The sequence below is a fragment of the Hyperolius riggenbachi genome, chromosome 1 (assembly GCF_040937935.1).
Source record: "Hyperolius riggenbachi isolate aHypRig1 chromosome 1, aHypRig1.pri, whole genome shotgun sequence".
Taxonomy (NCBI): Eukaryota; Metazoa; Chordata; class Amphibia; order Anura; family Hyperoliidae; genus Hyperolius; species Hyperolius riggenbachi.
The window spans coordinates 476,979,081-477,004,897 of NC_090646.1; the positions used below are offsets into that span (position 1 = coordinate 476,979,081).

At 43.2% G+C, this 25,817-nt stretch overlaps 1 protein-coding gene across 1 annotated transcript; it reads left to right on the top strand.

Annotated features, from left to right (window-relative positions):
- The first annotated feature begins 1,143 nt into the window (after positions 1 to 1,143).
- Positions 1,144 to 25,594, top strand: METTL3 (methyltransferase 3, N6-adenosine-methyltransferase complex catalytic subunit). Its single transcript, XM_068241378.1, has 11 exons — positions 1,144 to 1,380; positions 4,697 to 4,905; positions 6,998 to 7,375; positions 11,362 to 11,537; positions 12,427 to 12,640; positions 13,909 to 14,096; positions 16,514 to 16,552; positions 16,636 to 16,744; positions 22,137 to 22,202; positions 23,645 to 23,757; positions 25,127 to 25,594. The coding sequence occupies exons 1-11, from the start codon at positions 1,275 to 1,277 to the stop codon at positions 25,239 to 25,241; spliced, it is 1,713 nt and encodes a 570-aa protein (XP_068097479.1). The 5' UTR covers positions 1,144 to 1,274; the 3' UTR covers positions 25,242 to 25,594.
- The last annotated feature ends 223 nt before the right edge of the window (positions 25,595 to 25,817 follow it).

Consider the following 25,817-nt stretch of genomic DNA (forward strand, 5'->3'; position numbering starts at 1 on the left):
AGGGGACCACGAGGACAGCCAGGCAATGTGCATTATTTAAAAGGAAATAAACATGTCAGCTTCATATCCCTTTCACCTCGGGTTCATATAACATTACATGCATGAGCCCCCTCCAGCCTTTGCAGGAGGCCTAGCTGAAGTTCCCATTAAAGGTTGCTATTGCTTTGGGGTCTTTTTTATTTTCTAGCTACTGGAAATGTATTTTGTATATAAAAGATCCCCAGAGAAAAAGCTCAGCTGAAATGTTTTATGAAACACCAGCATTTAGTACAAAGCTAGTAGGGGGATAGGGAGAAAGAGTTGAACTTACTTGGGGCTTCTAATGGTCCCCGCAGACGTCCTGTGCCTGCACAGCCACTCACCGATGCTCCGGCCCCGCCTCCGGTTCACTTCTGGAATTTCCGACTTTAAAGTTGGAAAACCACTGCGCCTGCGTCGTTGCACCCTCGCTCCCACTGATGTCACCAGGAATGTATTGCGCAGTCCCAGTATGGTCTGCACCTGTGCAGTACGCTCCTGGTGACTTCAGCGGGAGCGAGGACACGGACGCACAGGCACAGTGGTTTTCCAACTTTAAAAACTCTGAAATTCTAGAAGTAAACCGGAGGCGAGAATGGGAGCATCAGCAAGTGGCTGCTCGGGCATAGGAGGTCTGCGGCGGACCATTAGAAGAAGCGCCTGGTAAGTTCAACTTTTTCTCCCTACCCCCCCTACAGTACTCATTTTAGCCTATTCATACTACTGAATGAAAAGTGTATCACTTCACTGCACAAAGTTTAATTACACTGCATCGCAGCATCAATATGACAGCAGTATAGTCGTCCACATACACGTCGAAAACTTTTTATTTTTTTATCCATAATCGTTTTGTGTGATAAATAACATTTGTTTACGGTTGGTCCCTCTGGTTCTCTTCATTATGGCAATACAGGGTACATGTCTGTACATTTTTCTATAGAATGCATTCTATACATTGCTTTTCTAGAACCACGATACGAGCAGAGACTACATACTCTTCTGCCCTAGAACTGCTCTCACTGGCCTATATCTTTCTGCAGAGAACTCGTGAAAACCATTAGCAGGAAGTTCGGTAGTCGGGGGAAGATGTTTCAGGCTGCTCACACAGCATCTTCCGTCGCGCATTGTTCGCGTTGATTCCCTGCATAGGGGTCCCATGTTATGGTTCGGAGTGCTCGGATACTGCTCGCGTATCACAGCGGAGAGTCGTGCGGGGTGGTGAAGGGGTGACCCCGGGAGAGGGCCTTGCCTCCGTCATGTCTGACACATGGAGCTCCATTCAGGCTCATAAGAAGCAGCTGGACTATCTGCGGGAAAGGCTACAGCGTCGTAGGAAAGATGTCAGCTCTCAGCTGGGGCTGGGTAAGGCTTCTTTAGTCAGCCAGTGCTTTATGCAAAATGAATGAATGGACGATAGATTTGAGGCACTGAGTCAGGTAAAGGTAGAAAGAAAGTAACACAGCTTGGCAAGAATGATGGAGATAAAAGTTATAGTGGCACAGAGAAAAGCAAAAGGAGGTTGCAGAAAGAGGAAGAGAGATGCTGTATATAGGTGGTGGGTAGTTATGTTCCTTGAGATGCTGATGCTGTTCAGGAAGGTTCACTATGATCCTCTTGGTAATAAACAGTGGTGCAGCAATAGGGGATGCAGAGGTTGCTACCACACTGGGGTCTTTGGGCCAGAGGGGTTCCTGAGGGGCCCTCTCTCAACCACAGTATTAGCTTTTTATTGGTCCTGTGCTGGTAATTACCACTATTCAAAGCATCTATAGAAGTGATTATCATTAAGATGGAACCGGAGGTGAGAGGGATATGGAGGCTGCCATATTTCTTTCCTTGTAAACAATGCCAGTTGCCGGGCAGTCCTGCTGATCTTCTGGCATAAGTAGTATCTAAGGCAAAGCCCTGGAACAAGTATATGGCTAGTCCAGTAAAACATGAGTCAGCGGAGTCAGAGTACCTTATCTGCTGCATGCTTGTTCAGGGGCTATGGCTAAAAGTATTAGAGACACAGGATCAGGACAGCCAGCCAACTGGTCCTGTTTAAAATGAAACAATATGGCAGCCTCCATATCCCTCTCACCTCGGGTTCCCGTTAACATCGTTCCCCATTCTCCTCTTGCACCTGACTGTGTGGTTATCCTTGGCAGGTTTTGGTGCGCAGCAGGGCTGTGGAGTTAGAGTCGGGAGTCAGAGCAATTTTTGGGTACCTGAAGTCAGAGTAGGGAAAACATGCACCAAAAGTGCTGCGCAGGTGTAGTACGCTCCCAGCAGCGCGTACATTTGAATACGGCGCTGGTAGACTTGGGCGCAGGATCTAGCTGTTAAATGGCTGGTCCTGCTTCTGCACAAGTCCGGGGCGTTTTAATTACTATTCCCCCTCCAGGCCGACATGGATAGTGGGGGAATGAAATAATTCGGCTTCCAGCGATTGCTGGAGGCCGAATTATTGTGTTTTTTAAACAACTTCGGCTCCGTCTTCTGACGGAGCCGACCTTCCTCACTGAGCGCCGCTATAGACTGATTCCCATTACAGTCTATGGCGGCGCTGGCTGCGCCCAAAGCTAGCAGCGCTGAAAAGCACTGCTCCGCCAGCAGCAGAGTGTGTGCATGTGCACTATGCCCGACTGGCTCACGTACCTGAACCCATACCAGAAGATCCAGGAGGCAGGAGGACAGCGAGGGACTGATTAACCTGAAGGGGCTGGAGGAAGCACCAGGTATGTATGAAACTTTAATTTCATCTGTCTCAGGTTTACTTTGTTACACAGTAGTACTATACATATGAACTCCCCACAGAGCTGCAGGGAATCCACTGACAATGTTGTGCGCATTGAACACAGAGGTGTTGTCTATCACCCATAAACCTGGGTCACATTGTACCTGAAGAATGTGTGATAGAGGAAGAATCTCCTCATTCTCCTGCAGAGCAACTGCACATTGCTCTTACATGTACCCACAGTTACATTGGCTATCATTCATAAAAGTGTGTTCGGTAAACAAAATCCTGGCCGGAAAATACCGCATTCTGGATTTTAGACTTCTGTGTGCTCATTCATAAAAATGTGTACAGTTGCAATAGCCCTGCTGTGATTTCCTGAACTAGGCTGGCGGTAGGCTGGCTCTAAGCTTGCGATAACACTAGAAGCTGCCTGAGTTGATACATTTTTCCGTGTTCCGCTCTCACTGCTGCTGGCTGGGAGGTCTGTCTACATTAACTTAGCATGCTTATCGCCACATCCAAGGGAGCGGTATTCCCCATCCTCATACTGCCTGCTCTAATCTTTAAGAATTGACATTTAGTGGCATGTGTTGAGATAATCACCGCACAAGGCGGTAATTTCCCGCACTGCTCAGTAATTGTAGCTTTTCATGCGGAAACAGCTTTTATGAATGGAGATTTTGCTAAGGGCCCTTTCACAACAGAGGGCTTTTTCGGCGTTTTAACGCCACAGCCGAAGTTGGCGTTTTCCTAGGTAAAATGAAAGTCCATGGACTTTCATTTTACCTTTCACACTTAACGCTGCGTTTTGGAGCGTTGCGTTTTGAAGCTCCCAGGAGCTTTTTAGGGCTGACCGCTGCGTTTCTCAATACAATTGATACTAATGTATTGGCGTTAAAACGCCTTAAAAACGCTTTGAAAACGCCAGCAGCCAAAACGCAGCGTTTTAGCCTTTTACTGCTGCCTGTAGTGTGAAAGAGCCCTAAGTGCTCGGTAAATTCAGCTGTTTTCAGCATTTCCGCATGCAGGAATGCTTTATGAATGATAGCCATTGCCTAGGGTCTAATCCATGTTCAGATTGTGCATGAAGAATGTGTAATAGAGGAAGAATCCCCTCATTCCCCTGCAGAGTACCTGCACATCACTCTTACATGTACCCACAGTTACATTGCCTAGGGCCTGATAGATGTTCTTTGTTCCTGTCTGTATCTTCTACAAGTATTCTTACCAAGGACTAGTTTTAGTCTATGACTAAAAGTATTAGAGGCAGAAGATCTGCCGGATATCCAGGTAACTGGTATTGTTTAAAAGGGAATAAATATGGCAGCCTCCATATCCCTCTCACTTCAGTTGTCTTTTAAAATTTCTAAGCATTGGCAGTTAAGAGATGCATTTTATGTTACATACTTGCAATCAACAAGATTGCAATATGCAAATTAGAGGAGTCAGTGGAATCCTAACCTGAGGAGTTTGAGTCGGTGGATTTTTCTACCGACTCCACAGCCCTGATGCGCAGTATCAATTGTTATGTGTAGAGTGCTGGGGGCGGCCCAATTTAAAACTTGCACTGGGGCCATAGCTCCTTAACTATGCCACTGGTAACAAATGCAAATAAAACTTATGACAGCATGTGAATGGGTAAGAGATCACCTGGAAGGGGGTGACTATCTTTTATTTTCCTTATTATAAGGAGGTGAACAGATAGCACATATGCCCTTATTTCCCAAACATGTTTTTCAAAAATAGGTTGGCAAGAGCCCTTAAACATGGGTATGGTACAAAGATGTTTTGTCTTTTCTTCCTCTGACTATAAGCCCACATGGCTGGATGGTTGGCATATGTGATGAGGCTGAGGAGCCACTGTGCTTAATTAGTAAACTCTGATGTATCATCAGGTTTCCTTTATAAATATGCCGATGACACTGTATGATTTTCCTTATCTGCTCTCCTTGTTAGATCTCCAGAACCCTGAAGCTGGGCTGGCTCCAGCTTATCGCAGTGATAGTCCGGTTCCATCTGCTCCTCCACAAACTTCAAAAGTAGCCAGTGGACCAACAGAAGTAACCCCAGATCCTGAACTGGAAAGCAAACTATTGCATCATCTTTCAGACCTTTCTCTTGTCCTACCAGCAGACTCTGTTTCCATTCAACAAGCAATAGCTACAGTGAGTATAGGTTCCTGCTAATTTTTGTATTCTATATATGTGGTTATCTGATGGATTAGTAGAAGAAAGAAGAATAGTAGCACCAATTTTTCACACCTTATTTTCACTTCAGCAGCCTTTATCTATTCACACCTTACTTGAGATCACTTGCCAATGCTAAAGATGTTGCCACCTGTGATACATTTCAGAATGTAAATCGGGGATGAGGAAAGATTTTGGCTAAATAAGTTATAAATGTATATTGTAGCAGAATAAAAAAAAAATATTCATTGTTATATTGGTTGCAGTTCCTCTTTAATCACTTGTGACCCCCCCCCCCCCCCCCCCCCCCCACAGTGACCAGGCTATTTTTTTTACAATTCAGCACACTGCAGCAGTTTATTACTCGGCCTTACAACTTAGCAGCCAAATTAGTCTTAACTCCTTTTTTGCCCACCAACAGAGCTTTCTAAAACTTTGCTTTTTTTTTTTAATTATTTCCCTCCCTCCGATTACGTACTTCGAGCACCTCTTATAGACATCAGCCTATGAGAGAGATTCAATTGTGAGCCACTCCAGGATAGGGCTGTCCCCAGTACAGCGTTGCGCTACATCTCAGTGCTGTACAAAAGCAAATAACTGTTTTTTTCACCTAACAGCCTGCCAGCTCTGAATGTGGCTGGCAGGCTGTTTACAGAACGGAGCTCCGTAACTCAGCGGGGGTGCGCGCGCATTCCCCGCTTATCTCCGCCTACAGGACCTGACGCCAATCGGCATTAGGTGATCCTGTAGCTGCCACCCTCCCCGGCATTAGGTGGTCGGGAGGGGGTTAATAGCAGGAGCTCTATGAAATGCTTAATATGGTGATTTTCTATTTAACAAAAGCAGATGCTGCTGCCTCTTCATGATTGCCACAAATTATCCTATCTATCTAGCTATCTATCTCCTACTAATATAATAAATGGGAAAGTTTGGATGTTTGTTACTCGATCACGCAAAAATGGCTGAACGGATTTGAATGAAATTTGGCACACACATAGTACATTACCTGGAATAAAGTATAGGATACTTTTTATTCCCATAACCAAAAAGGGGGCAGAGACAAATAAAAATTTCACCGGAAAATGTATACTGCAGCCATTCTTACACAGTTAATGGTAGGGTTCTCAAACTTTGCACAATTGGTCGTAGGGTGACTGGGATTAATATTCAGAAAGGTGGTTGGAGTCTATAAAAGCCAATCAAAATTAACCTATCGATTTTCAAAGGGGAATATATTTACATTGCTGCCATTCTTGCACTGTTAATGGCACAAGCCTCAAACCTGGTACCGTTGATCATTGGGTGACTAGGGTTCAATTTCAGAAAGGGGGTGGAGCCACAAACAGCCAATTTGTTTGTTTTTCATTGCAATGCAAATTATTGATGCCAAACACCGCAAAGATCACAAACTTGGTAATTGATTAATTGTGTGTTAGGGTTAGAAAAGTAGGCACAGCCAACACCAGCCAAATACATAAGCGGGCAACGCAGGGTCATAAGTGGGCGGAGACAAATACAAATGTTACTGGGAAAATGTAAACGGCAGCCATTCTTACACTGTTAATGGTAGGGTTCTCAAACTTTGCACAGTTGGTCATTGGGTGACTGGGATTAATATTCAGAAAAGTGGGTGGAGCCTATAAAAGCCAATCAAAATCCACCTATTGATTTTTAAGGAGAATATTTAATTGCTGCCATTCTTGCACTGTTAATCACCTATACCTGGTACAGTTGGCCATTGAGTGATTGGGGTTCAAATTCAGAAAAGTGGTGGAGCCACATCCAATCAGATTAATTTTATTTCATTGCAAATTATTGATGCCAAAGACCGCAAAGCTCACATACTTGGTCATTAAGTAATTGTGTGTTAGGGTTAGGAAAAGTGGGCAGAGCCAACACTAGCCAAATACATGCCCGGGCAATGCCAGGCGTCCAGCTAGTATCTATATCTATCTCTTGTCCATATTGTTATTAAGATATTTATTGTGCAGAGCTATAATACAAATTGCGCGAGGTTGGAGCTGCTCTGTGGTTTTGTTTTTTCCACTTATATGAATATCTTCTTTTGCAGCCAGAGCTTCCTGTCTCACGCCAGGCAGTTGAAAGCCTTTTACAAAAGTTTGCAGCTCAAGAGCTTATTGAGGTTAAAGGTTGTGAGTATGAAGATAATGACCGCCCCACTGTAGTGACTTTTGCTGATCACTCCAAACTTTCTGCTATGATGGGGGCTGTAACTGAAAGGAAAGGTCCAGCCACTGCTCCAGGAGCCAAGAAGAGGAGAATACAAGAGTCTGATAGTGGTGCCTCCTCATCTACCACTGCTAGTACATCAGGAGAAAAAAAGACATCTGAACCCCATAAAAAGGCTCGTAAACATGCATCCAATGTGGACTTAGAAATAGAGAGCTTGCTCAGCCAACAGTCCACTAAGGAGCAGCAAAGTAAGAAGGTGAGTCTTTTTTTTGCTCCCTGTTCTCTCAGGTGATGTTTTATTTTAAAGGGATACTGAAGTGAGGAAATTCTCCTCAGTTTAGATGTGTACCTAAGTAGAGGAAAGGCTCTGGATATCATAGAGCCTTCTCGATTCATCTTGTCTTTCCTGTGCCATCTTTGGAGGTGAAGGGCCGACCGAGTGGGGCAAGTGACGAGCACAAAGCTATTGGCCGTTGATCCACCTGGCAGATCGCTGGCCGGGCGGCGATTAGGGGCTGCTGTAAACAGCCAGATTATTAGCGGAGACCATCGATATTGGTCGCCTCGTTTGACTTTAATCTAACGTGAGTATGGGTCTTAAGTTTGGGAACCTTAATGGTGTTTTAGCCATATCTTAAAGGATACCTTAGCGCATATAAAAATTTAAGAATGGGGGGGGATCAGACATATGTAGTGGGCTCTCCTGATGCCAACCGCTCCCCCTGTTCTCCTCTGTCCCCCTCCGTTAGCGTGTACCGATGCCCCGAACTTACTTCCACTTACTTTCTAGTCGGGGTGGTTGCAGCTGACTGTGCAGGTCCGGGAGCACTCTGCTCACGCACACTATGTAGTTATCAAGGAGGCACGTCCATCTGGCAGCGCCTGCGCAGTCAACCGCAACCCCCGCCCCCCCCCCCCCCCCCCCCGACCAGGAACTTTGGGGCATCGGTACACGGTAGCCGAGTGGGATGGGGGGAGCAGTGGGCATCAGGAGAGCCCACTACACATGCATAACCCCCCCCCCCCCCCCCCCGTTTTTAAATTTACAGATGCGCTAGGGTATCCATTTATCTATAATTTGAACAGATTATGTGAGCTTTAACATTGTCAGATCTGACAAGATTAGCTGCTTGCTTGTTTCTGGTGCAATTCAGACATTACTGCAGACAAATAGATCAGCAGGGCAGCCAGGCAACTGGTATTGTTTAAAGCGGATCTGAACTCAGAACTTCCTCTCTGCTCTAAAAGATAAGCAACAGCATAATAACATTTAAAGAAAAACGTGTGTTACAGCTGATATAGATCTTAAAGAGAATCTGTATTGTTAAAATCGCACAAAAGTAAACATACCAGTGCGTTAGGGGACATCTTCTATTACCCTCTGTCACAATTTCGCCGCTCCTCGGCGCGTTAAAAGTGGTTTAAAACCGTTTTAAAAAGATTGTTTATAAACAAACAAAATGGCCACCAAAACAGGAAGTAAGTTGATGTACAGTATGTCCACACATAGAAAATACATCCATACACAAGCAGGCTGTATACACCCTTCCTTTTGAATCTCAAGAGATCATTTGTGTGTTTCTTTCCCCCTGCAGTTCTCATGCACTGAAGTTTCAGGCTGCTTGTTTCTTCCTGCAAACAGCTTTGCCTTTGTCTGTAATTCCTCAGTATGTGAAAGCCCAGCCAGCTCAGAGGACGATTTATCCAGCTTGTAAAAGATAAAAGAGAGAAGAGAGAAGCTGCCCTAATCTAAATTATACACAGGCAGTGTGCATAGAGGGGCCTGGAGGGGGAAGTTCATAGCAGAACCACAACACTGAAGAACTTGGCAGCCTTCCAGACACAGGCTGACAAGTCTGACAGGGGAAAGATACATTGATTTATTACAGAGACTGATAGTAGAAAGTGCTGCAGTAAGCCAGAACACATTAGAATAGCTTTTGAAACTTGTAGGATGATAAAAAACAGGATGCAATTTTTGTTACCGAGTCTCTTTAAAATGTGCACTGTTTTTCTTCCTGATTCATGGAGGCAGGCATATTGTTAACATCCTGAGCTTTCAAATGAGCTTATCTGCCATCTATGCCATGGCAGTCAGGTAAGATCAAATTACAACTTGTGATTAGACACAAATGAGGGGGAATTAGGCTAAACTCTCTAAATACATATAGGCTGCATTTCTTATGTTTTGATTCTGTCCTGTACAAGAGTTCAGGTCCACTTTAAAAGGAAATAATTATGGCAGCCTCCATGTACTTCCCACTTCAGGTTCTCTTAAAAATCCACTTGCCAGCAGGATGAGCATGGCTACCCTTACTTCTGTGTACTTTTTAAAATCTAGTCACCACTTTTAAACTCCAAATTCAAAAAAATGGCAGTCATGTTTGCTATGGTTGGGATCAGTGCTTTGATCACTGTACTACAGTTAATATAAAATCAAAAGATCCATTTTCTTGAATGGGGTCATGGACCGCCAGCCATGACTGTTATTTCTTGCCTGAAAAAAATAGCTTTTACACATCCTCCTGACTTGCATTGCAGCTCTGCACTTCTGCCTTTTTTTAAATGGCATTCTACAGAAATCTGTCAAACTTAGATGCTTTCTTCGGCTCTCTTCATTTTGAACGTGGCAAATGGAATTTTTCAATCTGCCGGTCTGATCTCCACTTTATAAATTATAGCAGTTTCAGACTTAATGAAATTCTTCTGAAATTGGTGATCACATAAAAGTGGTGGTCAGGCTGGCAGTCTGAGAAGTTCCATTAATTTTCCAGAAACAGACACTTCTCTGGTGATTAGGCTAATTACCACCATGTATGCAAATACAGGTAGGTCCCTTAAAGGAGTACTATCGATTGAAACAACTTTTTTTTTAATACTCTATATTAGTGTACACATTACCACTAGTGCTAGGGGCACTTTATTTATTCACCCAGGTCTCTCTTTCACTATCCCTGCTTAAAGATTCATTTCTCACACAGCTCATAGTAGTTTGGGTCACCCTGAGCTGCTTGGTTACTCTGTCACACAGCTCACAAATATATTTCAGTGTCACTCACAGCAATCAGCAGACATGAGGAGAAATAGGTTGATCTGAGGTGGTAACAGATAACTAAATGAGCTGGAATATTGCTGGAATATAACTAGCTATACCACGACTCTGTGTTTACACTCAGACTGGCTGCCTGCTTGAGGCGATTCACTCCAGGCTGCATCCACTTTACAAGCTGCTGAGAGGGGCAGACCACTGTCTACAATTAGCATTATTAGTATATTTATCAGTCAAGAGAAGCAAAGATAATAAACACACATTGCTAGAATCTTTAACCCCTTACCACCATATCAACAAGATTCTTTCAGCAAGGTGATAATTAAACTGTAAACTGAGGAGTTGATAGCAACTCCCCTTTGCAGAGACATGGTCTAGCCCTCTGGGAGCTCAGTATTAGGGCTGGTTCAGACGGACGCTTGCAGAGCGTTTACAGCCAGCGTTCAGGGCTTGGTGTTAAACGCTCCCATTCAAGTGAATGGGAGCGTTTGTACCAAGCTTTCAAGCGCGTTTACACAAACGCGGCGTTTGGGTCCCGATTTTCCCTGGCGTTCAAGGAGCCCCTGGAAGCTACATGTAGCTTCCAGGGGAGGTTAACCGCGACGGCTAATGTCCCCCTAGGGGAAGAAAAAACGCGACCGCATCCAAACGCACACGAACGCTACTGAACGCGACGCCAGCAAACGCAACGCCTCCAAACGTCCGTCTGAACCAGCCCTTAGATACATTTTGTATCCAACACTGACGCCAAAACTGACGGATTTTACAGCTGAGAGGAACAGCTGTGTGAGGAATAAAATTGCTCCTAGTACTTGCCCTAATGTGTGCTACAACATACAGCATTTAAAAATAAATGCATACATCGATAGTATTCCTTTAAAGAAGAGCAAGGATTGATAGGGACATTGTCAGCATTACGTGCACTGAAAAATTGTGAATCCTGGAATATTGTCCATATACAGTATCTTTCCTTTAGCTTGCTATTGAGTGCATCTAAATTTACTAGCTTAGAACTAAAAGGACAGTGAGTGTGTGCTTGTAACATTTACATTGTGTGCTGCACTGGGACGGGGACTTGCATGAACCAGTAGTCATTTTTTCATGCTGTTATTTTATAATATAATATTTTGCTCATGTCTTTCACATTTGACTGTTTCCAGCACTGCATCAAGTTTTGCTCTCTCTTGTGGTAGGTAAGTCAAGAGATCCTGGAGCTTCTGAACACCAGCACAGCCAAGGAGCAGTCTATAGTGGAGAAGTTTCGCTCTCGTGGAAGGGCTCAAGTCCAGGAGTTTTGTGACTATGGGACAAAGGAAGAATGTGTGAGAGCATCAGGAGCGGACACCCCTTGTCGGAAGCTGCATTTCAGGTATTATTTGGGAAATGTTGGTAGTTGGAACTTGTGCTATTTCATTGTCTGTAGTGGGAATCTGAAGCTACACATAGTCGCGGGATTGTGACCAGCCTGTCAGACTTACACATTTTCATATCTAGCTTCTGTCTCCTGACTTAACCAAAGTGATACTTCCACATCAGAACCTGAAGCAGCTTTGTCCAGTTTGTTTTGGTTCAGTAAACTGTTAGGGCATAACCCAAATGTCAGCTAAAGCTGTCAGTGAAAATTAGGCACCTCACAGAATTCGAAGGGTGCATACACATATCAATTTTCGATTAGCCAATTAATGGCTAATTTTACCTCCTCCATGTAGTACAGTGGTGGGTAAACTTTTTTTTTTCTGATTTGGGCCGAATTCCTCAAGAATTTGCTTGTATCATGCCAAATCACTTGTTCTAGCGGCGATTGCCATGGCAACGGCGGCGTCATGTGACGCGATGTTGCATAATGAGTGTGTCACATGACGCTGTTGTTGCAATGGCAAGCGCCGCTGGAATGAGTGATTGGGTGAGTTACTTCTTGTATGTGCGCTGCACATGTTTTTAGATGGACGGGAGTACAAAGAGGAGGGGGAATGCAGCCCTCTGTCGTCGGGCCTCCTTCATAGCACCCGGGGCCGAATCTGGCCTGCGGGCTGTAGTTTGCCCACCCCTGATTTAGCATGAGGTCTGGCAGATTCTGAATACTCTGAACAGGTTATGTAGGTAAGATCTTATACTACATGAAAGTGGTAAACATGGCCCATCAAAATTAAATGTGTGTACAACCTAAGGCTAAGCTGATCTTCTAATACATTTGAATACTCTAGATTGTAGATGAGGCAGTACTCCATTCCAGATTTCATCCTTGTATATCTTCCCAGGCGTATCATCAATCCACATACAGACGAGTCTCTTGGTGACTGCTCTTTCCTTAACACCTGTTTCCACATGGACACTTGTAAATATGTTCATTATGAGATTGATGCATGGGTGGAACCTGGAGGAACTGTACCAGGAATGGAATCCTCCAGCCAAGATATGCCTTTAGCTAAAGGTGTGGGAGATGCAAGTGTGGGCCGTCTCTTTCCATCACAGGTAAGGCTACTTCTGGTTGCTTTAAGAACATTTATGTTTCTGGTAGCTGTGTTTTTTCTAAACCTTGCAGCCAAGAAAGGGGTCATTTACTAAGGATTGAGAACATTGGACACTGGAGAACACAAGTTATCCAACAAACTGGGACTGGATTATTTATTTGTAATTGCCTGCTGTTAGGTGGCAAATGTTTGCAACCCTTATCTGGGTCATATACAGTAAAGTCTGCGGTAGACAGCACAGACTGGGATTGCTGGATGTGTTCTCTCCGATTGCTTGAGAAGTCAAACAACTGGGGCCTAAATGTTAACTCTAGCCTCTCCCACAGATCAAATGCAGAGCTGCGTGCAGCAAAAACTACTCCAGGCGCCTTTCCTCTTTACTACTTGCAGCTGCTCTGGTGCACCAGCCTTGTACGGTTTCTGATGTGTCACATGATCTGATATGGGTCAGGTGACACATCGGGAGCTGTACAAGGATGCAGCTGCTGGTGTAAAGTGTCCCTGCGCCTGGAGCTTTTGTAAGTAGTTTCAGCAGCACACTACTGCAAGATTAGAGAGGCACACGCCCATTGTTTCCCATTGCCCTGCCGGTTGGTAGACACTGCCAGGTACCCGGGACTGTACTTTATTAGTGTTCGCTTTTTTTCTAATAAGGTTTAACATTTCTGTAGAGTTAATTTTCAGAGCTGCAACTAGAGCTATTCCCCGTATAGCTCCTTTTTTGGGGGGGATGGGATTCTTATTGGTTCTGTGGGGAATGCTTGCTGTTATAACCATACAAAATGGTTCCATGCTATAATCTTTTTACATCTGGCAGTGTAATTTGGAACACACCTGCATTGCATTGACTGCCTAGGTTCTCCAGCAAAGTGATAGTGACTGTACTATCATACACTCAGCCAGGGCTATGGAGTCGAAGAGTTGGAGCAATTTTGGGTACCTAGAGTCTGAGTTGGTGATTTGATGATTGATGATTTTTGTACCCACTCCATAGCCCCGCAAGAGCTGCAGAGTCAGAGTCGGAGCAATTTTTGGGTACCTGGAGTTGGAGTCAGTGGTTTCATAAATTGGAGTCAGAGTTGGATAATTTTTGTACCGACTCCACAGCCCTGCTCACAGCGGTGTACACTATGTTAGGAATCAAGCTGTATCTCTCATGGTAGCCAGGTGTTTGGAAATGGGTCATCAGCATTTTCTGAATTTACCGTACATTTATATTGGCACCAGCTTGTATTGCTGTATGTAATTCTTGTCTCCTTTGTAAATCAGTGGATCCGATGCGACATCCGATACCTGGATATGAGTATTTTGGGCAAGTTCTCAGTGGTGATGGCTGACCCACCTTGGGATATACACATGGAGCTGCCATATGGGACATTAACTGATGATGAGATGAGAAAACTGCAGATCCCAGTGCTGCAAGATGATGGATTCCTGTTCCTATGGGTTACTGGCAGGTAAAAGCTGTGGCTGCTCTGTAGGAACTGTTATTAAAGTATAATAAGACTTCTACTAATGTATAAACCTGCAGCCTAAAGGAGAACTCCATGAAGTTCACTTGACTGGAATAGTACTAGATAAGTAGATATACTTGAATTAATTAATTGAACTATTTGGGGTATTAAACAAAAATTACTTAAAGGGAACTTGAAGTGAGAAAACTCACTTCAGGTTTGATACTTACCTAAGTAGAGGGAAGGCTTTGGATACCGCACAGAGCCTTCCCAGTCCTCGGATCGTCTTGTTCCTACGTTTCTTTTAATATATAAAATATGTTTGTTTATAGCGGAGTCACCTTAGCGCTCAGCAGATTGTTGATCCCTCCATCACTGTGGCCTTCCACTAGCACTGCTCCCCCATAATGCAGAGTGGACATGCATGCGGAGGAGGATTGGTATAGCTACCACTTCTCATTCCAGCCAGAAGTCCTCTGTTCATCTACTGCCCACCTGAGTTTCCTCGGTATGCTTTTGCAGTGTCCCCTGTGTATCACTTGCTGCTGTCTTTCAGCCTTGTTTTAGGTCCCAATCTCCCTTCAGCACACTTATATGTGCACTCTCTACTATACCTGTCGGTGGAGAAAAGGCTCCTTGGCCTGTAGTTTAGTCAACCATCTTTGCCTGTTCTCTCAGGTAAACGTTTGTCTGTTGTACTTAAAGTACCCCCCCCCCACCCGTTTCTAATGATGTTGTATTTGTGGTGCTGTGACATGTGTCACAGCACCATCCTCCCCTTCCAGCGCCCCTGTGGTCCCTGCACTGCTCAGCGGTATTACTCGACTGAGTAGAACGTGGATTATGAACGGGGAGGAAGTGGCAGTTCCCCTCCTCTCAGCCTGTCCTTAGGAACTTCACTCCCAGCTGATCATTCCCGATACTGCACACAGTGCGCAGGAGAGCTGTGACGTGTGCGCTTCATGATAGTTGTAACTACTTTTGCAGCAGCTGTAGCTCAGCTGCACAAGTATTTAGAAGTACTCTGAAGCACACACACACGTCACAGCTCTCCTGCGCACTCAGAGATTACAGCTGAGCAGTGCGGGGGCCAGAGGGGCCGCTGGAGGGTGAGGATGTATTATGCTAGGTACACACGATGCGATTTTCAGGCAGATTTACTGCCAGATTAATCATTTCCAACATGTCTGATCTTATTTCCAATCGATTTTTCTGATTGATTTTCCATTCACTTCTACCTATATTTAAATTGATCAGACATGTTGGAAATAATCGATCTGGCAGTAAATCTGCCAGAAAATCTCATTATGTGTACCTAGCATTAGATATGGAAAGTCTGTTAACTTTTGATTAACACGGTATTTGTGTATCTCAAACCTTCTTTTTTTTAATTTTTTTTTTTTTTTATTGCAGTTCAAAAGGCTGTTTCTAGCCAGCCGACAGACTCAACTAGAAATAGAGATATATGCGTTACGGTTGTAAAGACAATTGTATTATTTGTAAAGACAATGGAAGTTGCCCTCTACCTACTTACCATTGTTAGCACTCAGGCCAGGTAAACAAACAAAATAGCAGTCAGTTGAGTATTATTCAGCTTGTCAAGTTTATTAAACCATAGTGCAGGCTTGTGTTTACTTTTAAAGTACAGTATATTGTGAGGAATATTTTTATAAAACATTTATGACCCTATTTTATTTAATGCCTGTGCTGTAAATGGAGAATTCTTTGCAAGTTTTTGATGGGAACGAAATCTAACTTTCTGAAGGTAGAAATAAGCTTAGTGACTTTTATTTTCGATCAACCTTTTCATTTAATTCTGAAATTGAATTGTGGGAGAATCGAAGACACTTTTGGCTGTTCAATCGATGACAATTTCTCAATATCGTGCTGAAAATCCAAATTCTTGTTGGTCGAGCTGGATGGAAAATTTTAATTGATTTGCACAGAAATCATCTGTCATTTCAGGTGGTTTTGATTGAAAATAAATATCATTGTTTCCAATGGAGAGGCTTGCAATAATGTTTCCTTACCACAGGGCTGTTATTGTGTGCAGTTTTCCTCTTGGCATTGACACAGACACAAACACAGGCAAAATTCATATAGTTTCCTGGTCAGTGCTGGTTCCGATCATTTTGGTGCCCCAAGCAAGCATTCCTTTCATTTTTGCCTATGTGAATTTAGTAATGCCTCTTCGAAAGTACAAAGTATAGAGCAGTGATGGCTAACCTTGGCACTCCAGCTGTGGTGGAACTACAAGTCCCATGAGGCATTGCAATACGTTGACAGCTCTAAGCATAAGTCGGGGAGGCAGAGGAATGATGGGATTTGTAGTTTTGTTACAGCTGGAGTGCCAAGGTTAGCCATCACTGGTATAGAGTGTTTATATTGATTAAGTCAGTTCCCTTTTTTCTCTCCCTCAGAGCTATGGAGCTTGGTCGAGAATGCTTGAATTTGTGGGGGTGAGTTTACGATGGCTCTTTGTTTTTGGACTGGGCTGCTGCCCGTTTCTGTCCTGATCTCTCATAGGGTTGTCTGTCTACAGATATGAGAGAGTCGATGAGATAATCTGGGTGAAAACCAACCAACTGCAAAGAATTATCCGAACTGGACGTACTGGACATTGGCTTAATCATGGGAAAGAACACTGCTTGGTAATGCTTTGTGTTGGTTTTTTTTAAACAATTATTCATTTTATGTTAGCCTTGGCTTTTAAAAAAAACAACCCTAGTGGCTATAACACCAAAGGTCACATGTAGGAGCCCAAAATAGCTTTCCTGGTAGGATATATACTATGTCATTATGAATCAAACCAATGTACTATTACAATATTTGAAAAAATTAATTGATGTTGTAGAATGCTTAAAAGACAGAGCCAGTCATGTCGGGCTCTGTCTCAATGCTGCCAAGATCAGGGGGTCTCGATGCTAACAACTTACCTGATCACCTGTAATTCATTAGACAGGTGACACTCTCAAACTTCCCCCAACCCCCTCATGCTCGTGGCGTGGCAAGTCTTCAGAAGCTCTGGTCACCATCGTCTGCAGCCTGCCCCCAGCTCAGTCATGGCTTGTTTTTGTGGTTGCTGAAGTGGGGGGCAGGTGGGGTGGCCACAGAGCTTTGGAACACTTGGTAAAAATTGTCACAACTGTCTTTCCCAGGAGGGGGTGGAGTTTCACACATCTAATGCATTACAGTTGTTCAGGTAAGTTATTAACCCTGAGACTCCTCCGATCCTAGCAGCATGAAGATAGAATGCAAATCAATCGGAGGTCTAATGCAGAAGGTAGATTAAGTAGACATGGATGTGGGGCCTCAAACAAAGACCTCCTGATCCAATGTAACAAATACAGTCCTATCAATCTGCCTATAACACAACCAGTTAGTGATAACTTAATCAAAGACAATGGAGTTTGGTCTCAAGTGTAATATAAAAATACAAATGCTTTAATTTATCAAAAGGGAAAAAATAAAACAAGGATAAAAATTAGGGAAGGAATGTTGCGGAGTCATAAACAGCATTATTCATGGCCGGCCATACAATCAGAACAAACCACTCGCACCAATCATACCAAAACCCCTCTATCTAGCCTATTAGGTCTCAGCGCTGAGATAATTGGAACAAATGGCATAGCATAATGCAAGTCCATTAATCCTCAGAAGGTGGTTAGCTACTGTCCATGCACATAGTTATGAAGCAAGGTCACAATAGATAGTAGAATTCATCATCAGAGAACATGCAAAGCACGTATCATTGTAATTGATTCAGCAAACTTTCATGTCAGCGCGAAGCCATGCATAAAAAGAGGTCTCACCAGTCCAGCTTCAGTAAATATCAGCAAGCAGCGTGTAAACATGCAGGCCATAGCATAATAGGATAGATCTCACCAGACTTGATTCGGACTTTCATAGCGCTGTTCGGATACTCATAGGCTGAGTGGGTATGTGGATTGTTGTCGTTAGGGGCCCCCCTAGTTAGGTCGCCATGTGTTGCAAGCTGACAGCAGGCATACCGTGGGATTACGGCTGGCTGGCGTCCCAGCTCAGCTGCAGTGACGATCTCCACGCTTTTCCGGATGGGATGCTCGCTCTGCTGTCTGCAAGGCTCCTGGGTAGGGTAGTTCCCTGTGAGGAGTAGTTAGGACGGCCAGACGTAGCTTTGACTCCGCCCACCAGCTTGCAACACATGGCGACCTAACTAGGGGGGCCTATTATGCTATGACCTGCATGTTTACACGCTGCTTGCTGATATTTACTGAAGCTGGACTGGTGAGACCTCTTTTTATGCATGGCTTCGCGCTGACATGAAAGTTTGCTGAATCAATTACAATGATACGTGCTTTGCATGTTCTCTGATGATGAATTCTACTATCTATTGTGACCTTGCTTCATAACTATGTGCATGGACAGTAGCTAACCACCTTCTGAGGATTAATGGACTTGCATTATGCTATGCCATTTGTTCCAATTATCTCAGCGCTGAGACCTAATAGGCTAGATAGAGGGGTTTTGGTATGATTGGTGCGAGTGGTTTGTTCTGATTGTATGGCCGGCCATGAATAATGCTGTTTATGACTCTGCAACATTCCTTCCCTAATTTTTATCCTTGTTTTATTTGTTCCCTTTTGATAAATTAAAGTATTTGTATTTTTATATTACACTTGAGACCAAACTCCATTGTCTTTGATTAAGCATGAAGATAGAGCCTGGCGTGACAGATGGAACATATGAGCCTCGTTTTATAGCTATAACCCTCCTTCTCTGTGTTACTGAGTTATATGTAATAGTTCTCCAGAGAGCCTAGTGGCTAGAAGCAGTTGTCGAGCTGCACATGTTTAGGGGCCAACTTACAGTAAATGATCCATTCATTCCCATAAAACAAGGTATAAAGTGCTAATATTGAGATTCAGATATGGGATACAACCATGTGTATTTTTAGGAGTGCTGCCACTAAAGGCACATAATCAGTCTACCAAGAGGATCAGTAAAATGGATCATTATTTTATATTCTAAAGCATAATTGTACAGTAAAAACATTTTGCTTGCAAACAGCAGCTTTAAAGCTAACAACATAATTAATAATAATCTGAACATTTGTATAGCGCTTTTCTCCTGTTGGACTCAAAGCACTCAAGAGCTGCAGCCACTGGGACGCACTCAAGAGGCCACTCTGCAGTTAGGGAGTCTTGCCTTGAACTCCTTACTGAATAGGTACTGACCCTAGCCAGGATTCGAACCCTGGTCTCCCGTGTCAAAGATGGTGCCTTTAACCAGTACACACTTTGATCAGAAATATGCGCCCTTATTCAATTCACTTTTTTACGTAATGCCTGGTACACACCATGCAATTTCCCATCAGATACATGGGTTGAAACTATTATTTTCAACAGGTCAAATCTGTACTCGAATTGTTTTTTGTGATCGATTTTGTATAAAAGTGATCGGAAAATCGATCAGAAAAATGATGGTAAATCAGATCGGACCTGTCTATCTGACGGGAAATTGCATGGTGTGTACCAGGCATAAGTTTTCTCCTAAGTGACAACTTATCAATAACATGCTGCTTAAGCCATCAGCAAGTAAGAAACAATTTTTTTTTTCCCGTGATTTTTCACTGTATGGGATAGCGATTTTGGAGCGATTGCATTTTGAGCTTCTTTAACACTGAAACACAATTGTTTAAATAAAAGCATTCTGCATGCACAGCGTTTGCTACAGTGAGAACACTGCCATACACTTAACATTGCAGTAGTGCTTTTCAAAATGCTAGCGATCACCAGTGATTGAAAGCGATGCTGAAAGACTTAGACTGTTTCTAGCCAAGCGGTATGGCTATGTATATCAGCATTGGGCTCTAATACATATGGTTAGTGTGACAAACATTACGGAAAGTCGTGCGCAAGCGCCAACGATTTTCGTATGGTCGTGCACAATTACTGTCAGTCCTGTGTAAATGTACAATAGATGTCCTTTTTCCTCTCTTCTTACTAAGAGCAACAGTAACCTTCCCCCACATCCTGTGTCAGGAAAGAATTTCACACGTGGCCAAAACCCCCTGCCGAGGGCCATTTCCTGCTTCAGCCTTCCCCCCAGAAGGAAGCCAGCTCGAACCAGTAAGATAAGAAGATTCCCCCCGAAATCATAGATTCAAACAAAGAGGACGTTACTTTATTAATTCAAAATAGGTTTGGCACAGCAAGACAAAAAACACATTTCCTGATACCTAGAAATCAGTTCTATCATTCACATGAATTATAATTTTCTAGCTATCAGGAATCAATAGAGAAACCACTTTATCCGGCCTGTGTAGAGCGCATGCGATAGAATAGGCATGTATAGCCTCGTTTGATACAGTCGCATGCTGCTTATGAATATAGTCTCGGATTTGCGATGCGCCAATCTGGGGCGGAGTTACAGATTATTAATAATCGGTACATTTCTTGCTCTGAGTCTGGGGGGGCGGCAACCTGCTGATTAGGAGGTAAACCCGCCTTAAACACACCTACTTTCCAGGTAGTGACAGCCCCAAGACTCAGGTCCTATAAAAGTGGGGCAGGACCAAACCTGCCCAGTTCTCCAAATTTCATCGACCAGGAAAGTCCAAGCATGTGCTTAAGGAGAACCGGCGCATGCTGTGTTCAAAGGACTCTTAACCTGAATGCCTACTTTTAAACTGGACTATTTTTTTCTTCATTCTTCAAATGGACTGCTCAGCTAAGTAAGAATTTTCTGATTTTATTCCTTTTTATTTTTAAGCTCTGTGTATATATGTTAATTGGTGTATATAACTGTATGTAATGCATTTTTGTTATTAAACGGTTTAAAAATCGTTTAGCGGTTATGACCTGTTGCTGAACATACACAATCGTACCTATTCTCCTGAAATCGCTACCCTGTGTTTAATAGAAGTGTACACTTATAACCCGTATGCGAGAACCCGGCCCAGATATAACGATCTGACCCAGGTTCCTGCATACTGCTAAGGGTTAATAGAGCGTTCTCGAAGTCCTAGTAGAATTACAGTAGCGGGCTGTGTAACCCGCTTGGTGGCAGATCTTTGAATTGTATGTGTGAGGTGAATCCGTTGGCATCCGAACGCTCCCTTCGCGAGTCAGTTCAAATTGCGAACGCGGGTTACCCTTCGTGATGAACAAATGACCGTGTGAGAGGATTTCTGACGCTGATCGATTTACCCCATCCGCAGACCGGCCTTGCGGTCTGTGACAGGAGGGTTAAGGTGGCCACGTGATACAATAAAATGATCCAATGTTACAGCAATTTGATAAACCCGATCTATGGAAAGAAAAAAAAAATGTATTCATTTGAGAAATCTGAAAGAATTTACTGTTTTTATTTTTTTGTTTTTGTTTTTTTTTTCATTATGTTGATCAGGAGTGGTGGATTTTTCTGATCAAATTTTATAACAATTGAATGGTGTAGGGTAGATTGTCAGTTTCATAACTACTTACTGCACCAGGTGCAGTATAATCACAACCTGGGAAACTTCATTTGAAGTTCCAGGGACGCGAAAATTAGTCAATTGGAGCGGGTGGCCGCCTCCCGCTACCATTACCGCCGGTTAGCGGGGACTTGAATGAATGGGAACGCAGTTCCTATTCATTACTCTAAGTCCCCGATTCCATGAACGCCGGCATCTGAGACGCCTGCATTCATTGTATCTTCCTGTTGTTACAGTGCACGCATTACTTCCGATTCATGTCCTTATGTAAGCGATTCGGAAATGACTGAGGATATCTTGTGGCCAAATAGTAAAACTACATCAAAAACCTTTTATTTTATAAAAATACATACACTTACATCTAAAATTAACTATGACACTATGTTAGTGTCAGGTGTAGCTAGAGGGGACGGAGTTTGGATTTTACAGTTCTATAACTTCCAATTGCTATCCAATTCATATCGCAGTACTGATGGGACTATTGAATAGGAAGGCTGTCTCTACAAATAGTCTTGTGGTCTTGTATGCATGCTTGATTTAAAAAAAAATGCGAGAGTGATATAATAATTTATTCCATTTCATCTTAGGTTGGCGTTAAAGGAAACCCACAAGGCTTTAACCGTGGTCTTGATTGTGATGTTATTGTGGCCGAGGTAAGCTTGTTACTGTAATCATTATCATTGCTAGGTCTATAGGTGCCTATACCATGGCATATGGCACCCAGATTCCACCATAAGGTCCTTCTCTGATCTGTCAGTGTACTGTGCACAGATTGGAAATCTGTGGAGCCCCCTCCACTTGCTGGGCCCCCCAGGTCTCCCCCATGTAAAGCGTTCCCGCCCGTTGTGAGTGTTGCAGTGGAGCTTAAGCTCACCTGTCGGTTAGCACGATTCTCCTTTGACCATGTACAGATTGTCACATCGCAGGGTGCAGGCGCCCGGAAGTGAAAGAGGGAAGACCAGCGTACAGGTGTGATCTCCACTACAATACTCACCATGGCCCGGGAGTACACATTGCACATAGGGGGAAGACTGTTGATTGTCTGGAGATCGAATGCCACTATCAACGCGCACCTGACCGATCATGATCAAATTTGCCAGATATCGATGCCGCAAATCAAGTAATGTAACGGCACCTTATGCTATGTTGTATGCACTGACTAGCATGTGCTTTGCTGATTGTAAGGGCACCGTGCTTACCATAGTAATTACGGTGCCCTGTACAGAGTGATATGTGGTCCGGTTTTTAACCCAATTCGCAAACATATTGATGCTAAATAAAAGTGCATGCAAATTGCATAGCAAATGTGGAGCTATGCAATCTCCCATTTACAAAAACTTCCCACAGTTTGTTTCCTGATGTGAAAAAAAGAAAATCATGCTCCCCGATTGCACCCATAATCACTCAAAAATGTGCTCTCGAAAACGAGTGAAAATTGCAATTTCAGCGCGCCATAATTGCAATTTACAGTGTGGAAGGGCCCTTTGCGAAACTGATGGAATTCAGATGTGGAGCATTAGGCTTCACAGCCTGTCAGGGAAACAGAAGAACCTTTCGCTTGTCTTAAATTTCTATGGCATGTGAATCCAATGTTTGCTCCCAAAATCGCTGTCTAGCAAATTGTGTTTTGGATGGTATGTGAGATTTTTTAAGATAATACTGTATCTGTGTATAAATTGTACATGGCAAACTCCAGCCCGTGGGCCAAATCTGGCCCTTGGAGCCATTAGATTTGGCCCTCAGGTGGTTTCCCCACTTTGCGTTGTGTGGCCCTCTCTAGACCACCAGAGAAGCTATACTGGAGGGTAAGTCCTAGATCACTAGGGAAGCCATATGGGGAGGGGGACAGCACTAGATACCAGGTACCGTAATTGTATGGGGAAGGGGCCCACTAGACACCAGGGAACTGTATAGGGGAAGGAGGGGGGCCACTAAACACCAGGTAACTATTAGACAACAGTGAACTGTGTAAGGGAGAGAGGTGGCCACTAGACATTGAGGTCAGCCCGCAACTTGGTCCCAGAGCTAAATTGTGGCCCACTTTGTATTTCAGTTCGACACCCCTGGTATAAATAGACTGTTGTCCATTTTGTAGGTCCGTTCCACAAGTCATAAACCAGATGAAATCTATGGAATAATAGAGCGACTGTCACCCGGAACTCGCAAGATTGAGCTGTTTGGACGGCCCCATAATGTGCAGCCAAATTGGTGAGTGTATTGTTGATCTTACATGTAACTACAGCCCCTACAGTGCCTTACAAAAGTATTCACGCCCCTTGGCTTTGTACCCATTTTGTTACATTGATAATTTTAAAGTTTCTCAATGTTATTTTCATGTAATGGGACTGCACAAAATAGTCTAAGTTGGTGAAATGGAATGAGAAAAAAAAACAAAAAACTAAGGCTGACCATTTATATCACTAGAACTGGATAGCAGTGATAAACTACAACAGAACAAGGGAGGTGGGCGATGCGAGGATATTGTCCATTGTAACGCACAGGACTTCTTGTGAAAGGGCCCTTTGGCTTTAATATCAGCTGCAATGCCTTGTGTTGAACCGTAACTACCTTCCTGTTTTACCTAGGGACAAAACATGCCACCTAGTGGACAAACTGAACAAGCATTAAATAATACATTATAGCCAGAATTTTTTTCATTATAAAATAAAAAACTTCAATTACCGTGTTTTATTGTAAAAGATTGTAATCTAGCTATAAGCTGCCCATACACTGTACAGGGTTTTAATAAATTAAACTTTAGATTAAATAAACAGTGGACCTAATGAAAACCTAGGCCACCCATGACTCAAGGGAATACTGATATCATTGTTTATGTATTTAAATAGTGGTCACTAAATGTCCTTTTAGAGGAGCTCACAAAATGATTCCTATCCTGGTATAATTTTCCTACCATAGTCCAGGCTGATTTCTGTGTTTTTGGGATGTGCAAGGAATCAGAAGTGCCTAGAGGAGACCCACACAAACACATGGAGAGCATGCAAACGTCATGTAAATGGCATCCTGAGCTTGGAGACTAGTGCAGTGTTGGCGCTATCCACTATTGTATGAGCAAGTCCTCCGTTCCTTGTGCCTCCAAATGCTCAGCTAAATCAAGTCTAATAGAATGACAATATGCCTGGATGGGCCCTCAATCTTATGTAGCCGCTTCTCATTGTAGGATGATTATTTATACTGCATTTTCACTTTTGCTAGTTAAAATAAATCTGTGAGCCATGAACTGAAAACCATAAATAAATTTTGGTCTCATTCATTTGCTTCTGCTCCCTCTTTTCTTGCTGTTAGGATAGATTGCTTCTTTTCAGTAAACAGTTGAGGGCAAATGGAGGGCCTAAGTTACCATGTGCAGGACTTGCAACTAATATCTTGGTGCCAGATTCAGCAGGACACCTTGAGAGGTCTAGTGGTGTCCAACTGTCCATGACTCAATGGATTGAATTTAAGGCAGCACAACGGGAATGTACACCTGACATGTGTATTTGTTTTATTAAGTGAAGTACATGTAACTGTTTAAATACATATTTGAATACATATACCTTCCCTACTTTCTTTTCCATAGGATCACGCTAGGAAATCAGCTGGATGGAATCCATTTGCTAGATCCAGATGTTGTGGGTCGATTTAAACAGCAGTATCCAGATGGAGTGATCTCAAGACCAAAGAACATGTGTTGAGCTGTACTTTATACATTACTGAGCCAAACATGGAGCAGAAATGCCTAGGCAGTTAAAGGACTACGCTATTGTAATTTAACTTTTTTTTTCTTCCACATTTTGTAAAAAAAAAAAAAAATTGTAAATATGAATTACTGTGATTATTTTTTTTTCTTTTCATTTTAATGCAGTTTCAAGTATTTTTTCTCTCAATGGTGTCCATACATGGTAGAAATGTTTATTTATTTTCGATTAGAGAAATTTGATTGATTATTCAATTTGGTTGAATAGCTTTTAACCCTCCTGGCGGTATGCAGTTTCTGAGGCTGCGTCCGCGGGAGGGATTTTTTAAATTAAAGTTGTTTTATCCTTTTGTAGCTAGCTACCATTGTTCCCCCCCCCCCCCCCCCCCTTCTAACTTTCAGACAGTAGCAAGGGCTCATGGGAGCTCAGTGTGGGCAGGAGGAGGGGGAGGTATTACTAGCCAGAGATTTCAGAGGTGGAGGGGGGATTAGGTTTTTGCTCAAGATGCAGATAAGCCTGCCTCTGTGTAATGTTTACAAACATGGCTGCTGTCATTGTATCTCAGGAATAATC

Excerpts from the sequence above, each read along its gene's own strand:
- METTL3 (XM_068241378.1), top strand. The coding sequence starts at position 1,275 with ATGTCTGACACATGGAGCTCCATTCAGGCTCATAAGAAGCAGCTGGAC. Across the intron at positions 4,906-6,997 it reads TTCAACAAGCAATAGCTACA|CCAGAGCTTCCTGTCTCACG; the intron begins GTGAGTATAGGT and ends CTTCTTTTGCAG. Across the intron at positions 16,745-22,136 it reads ATGGGAAAGAACACTGCTTG|GTTGGCGTTAAAGGAAACCC; the intron begins GTAATGCTTTGT and ends ATTTCATCTTAG.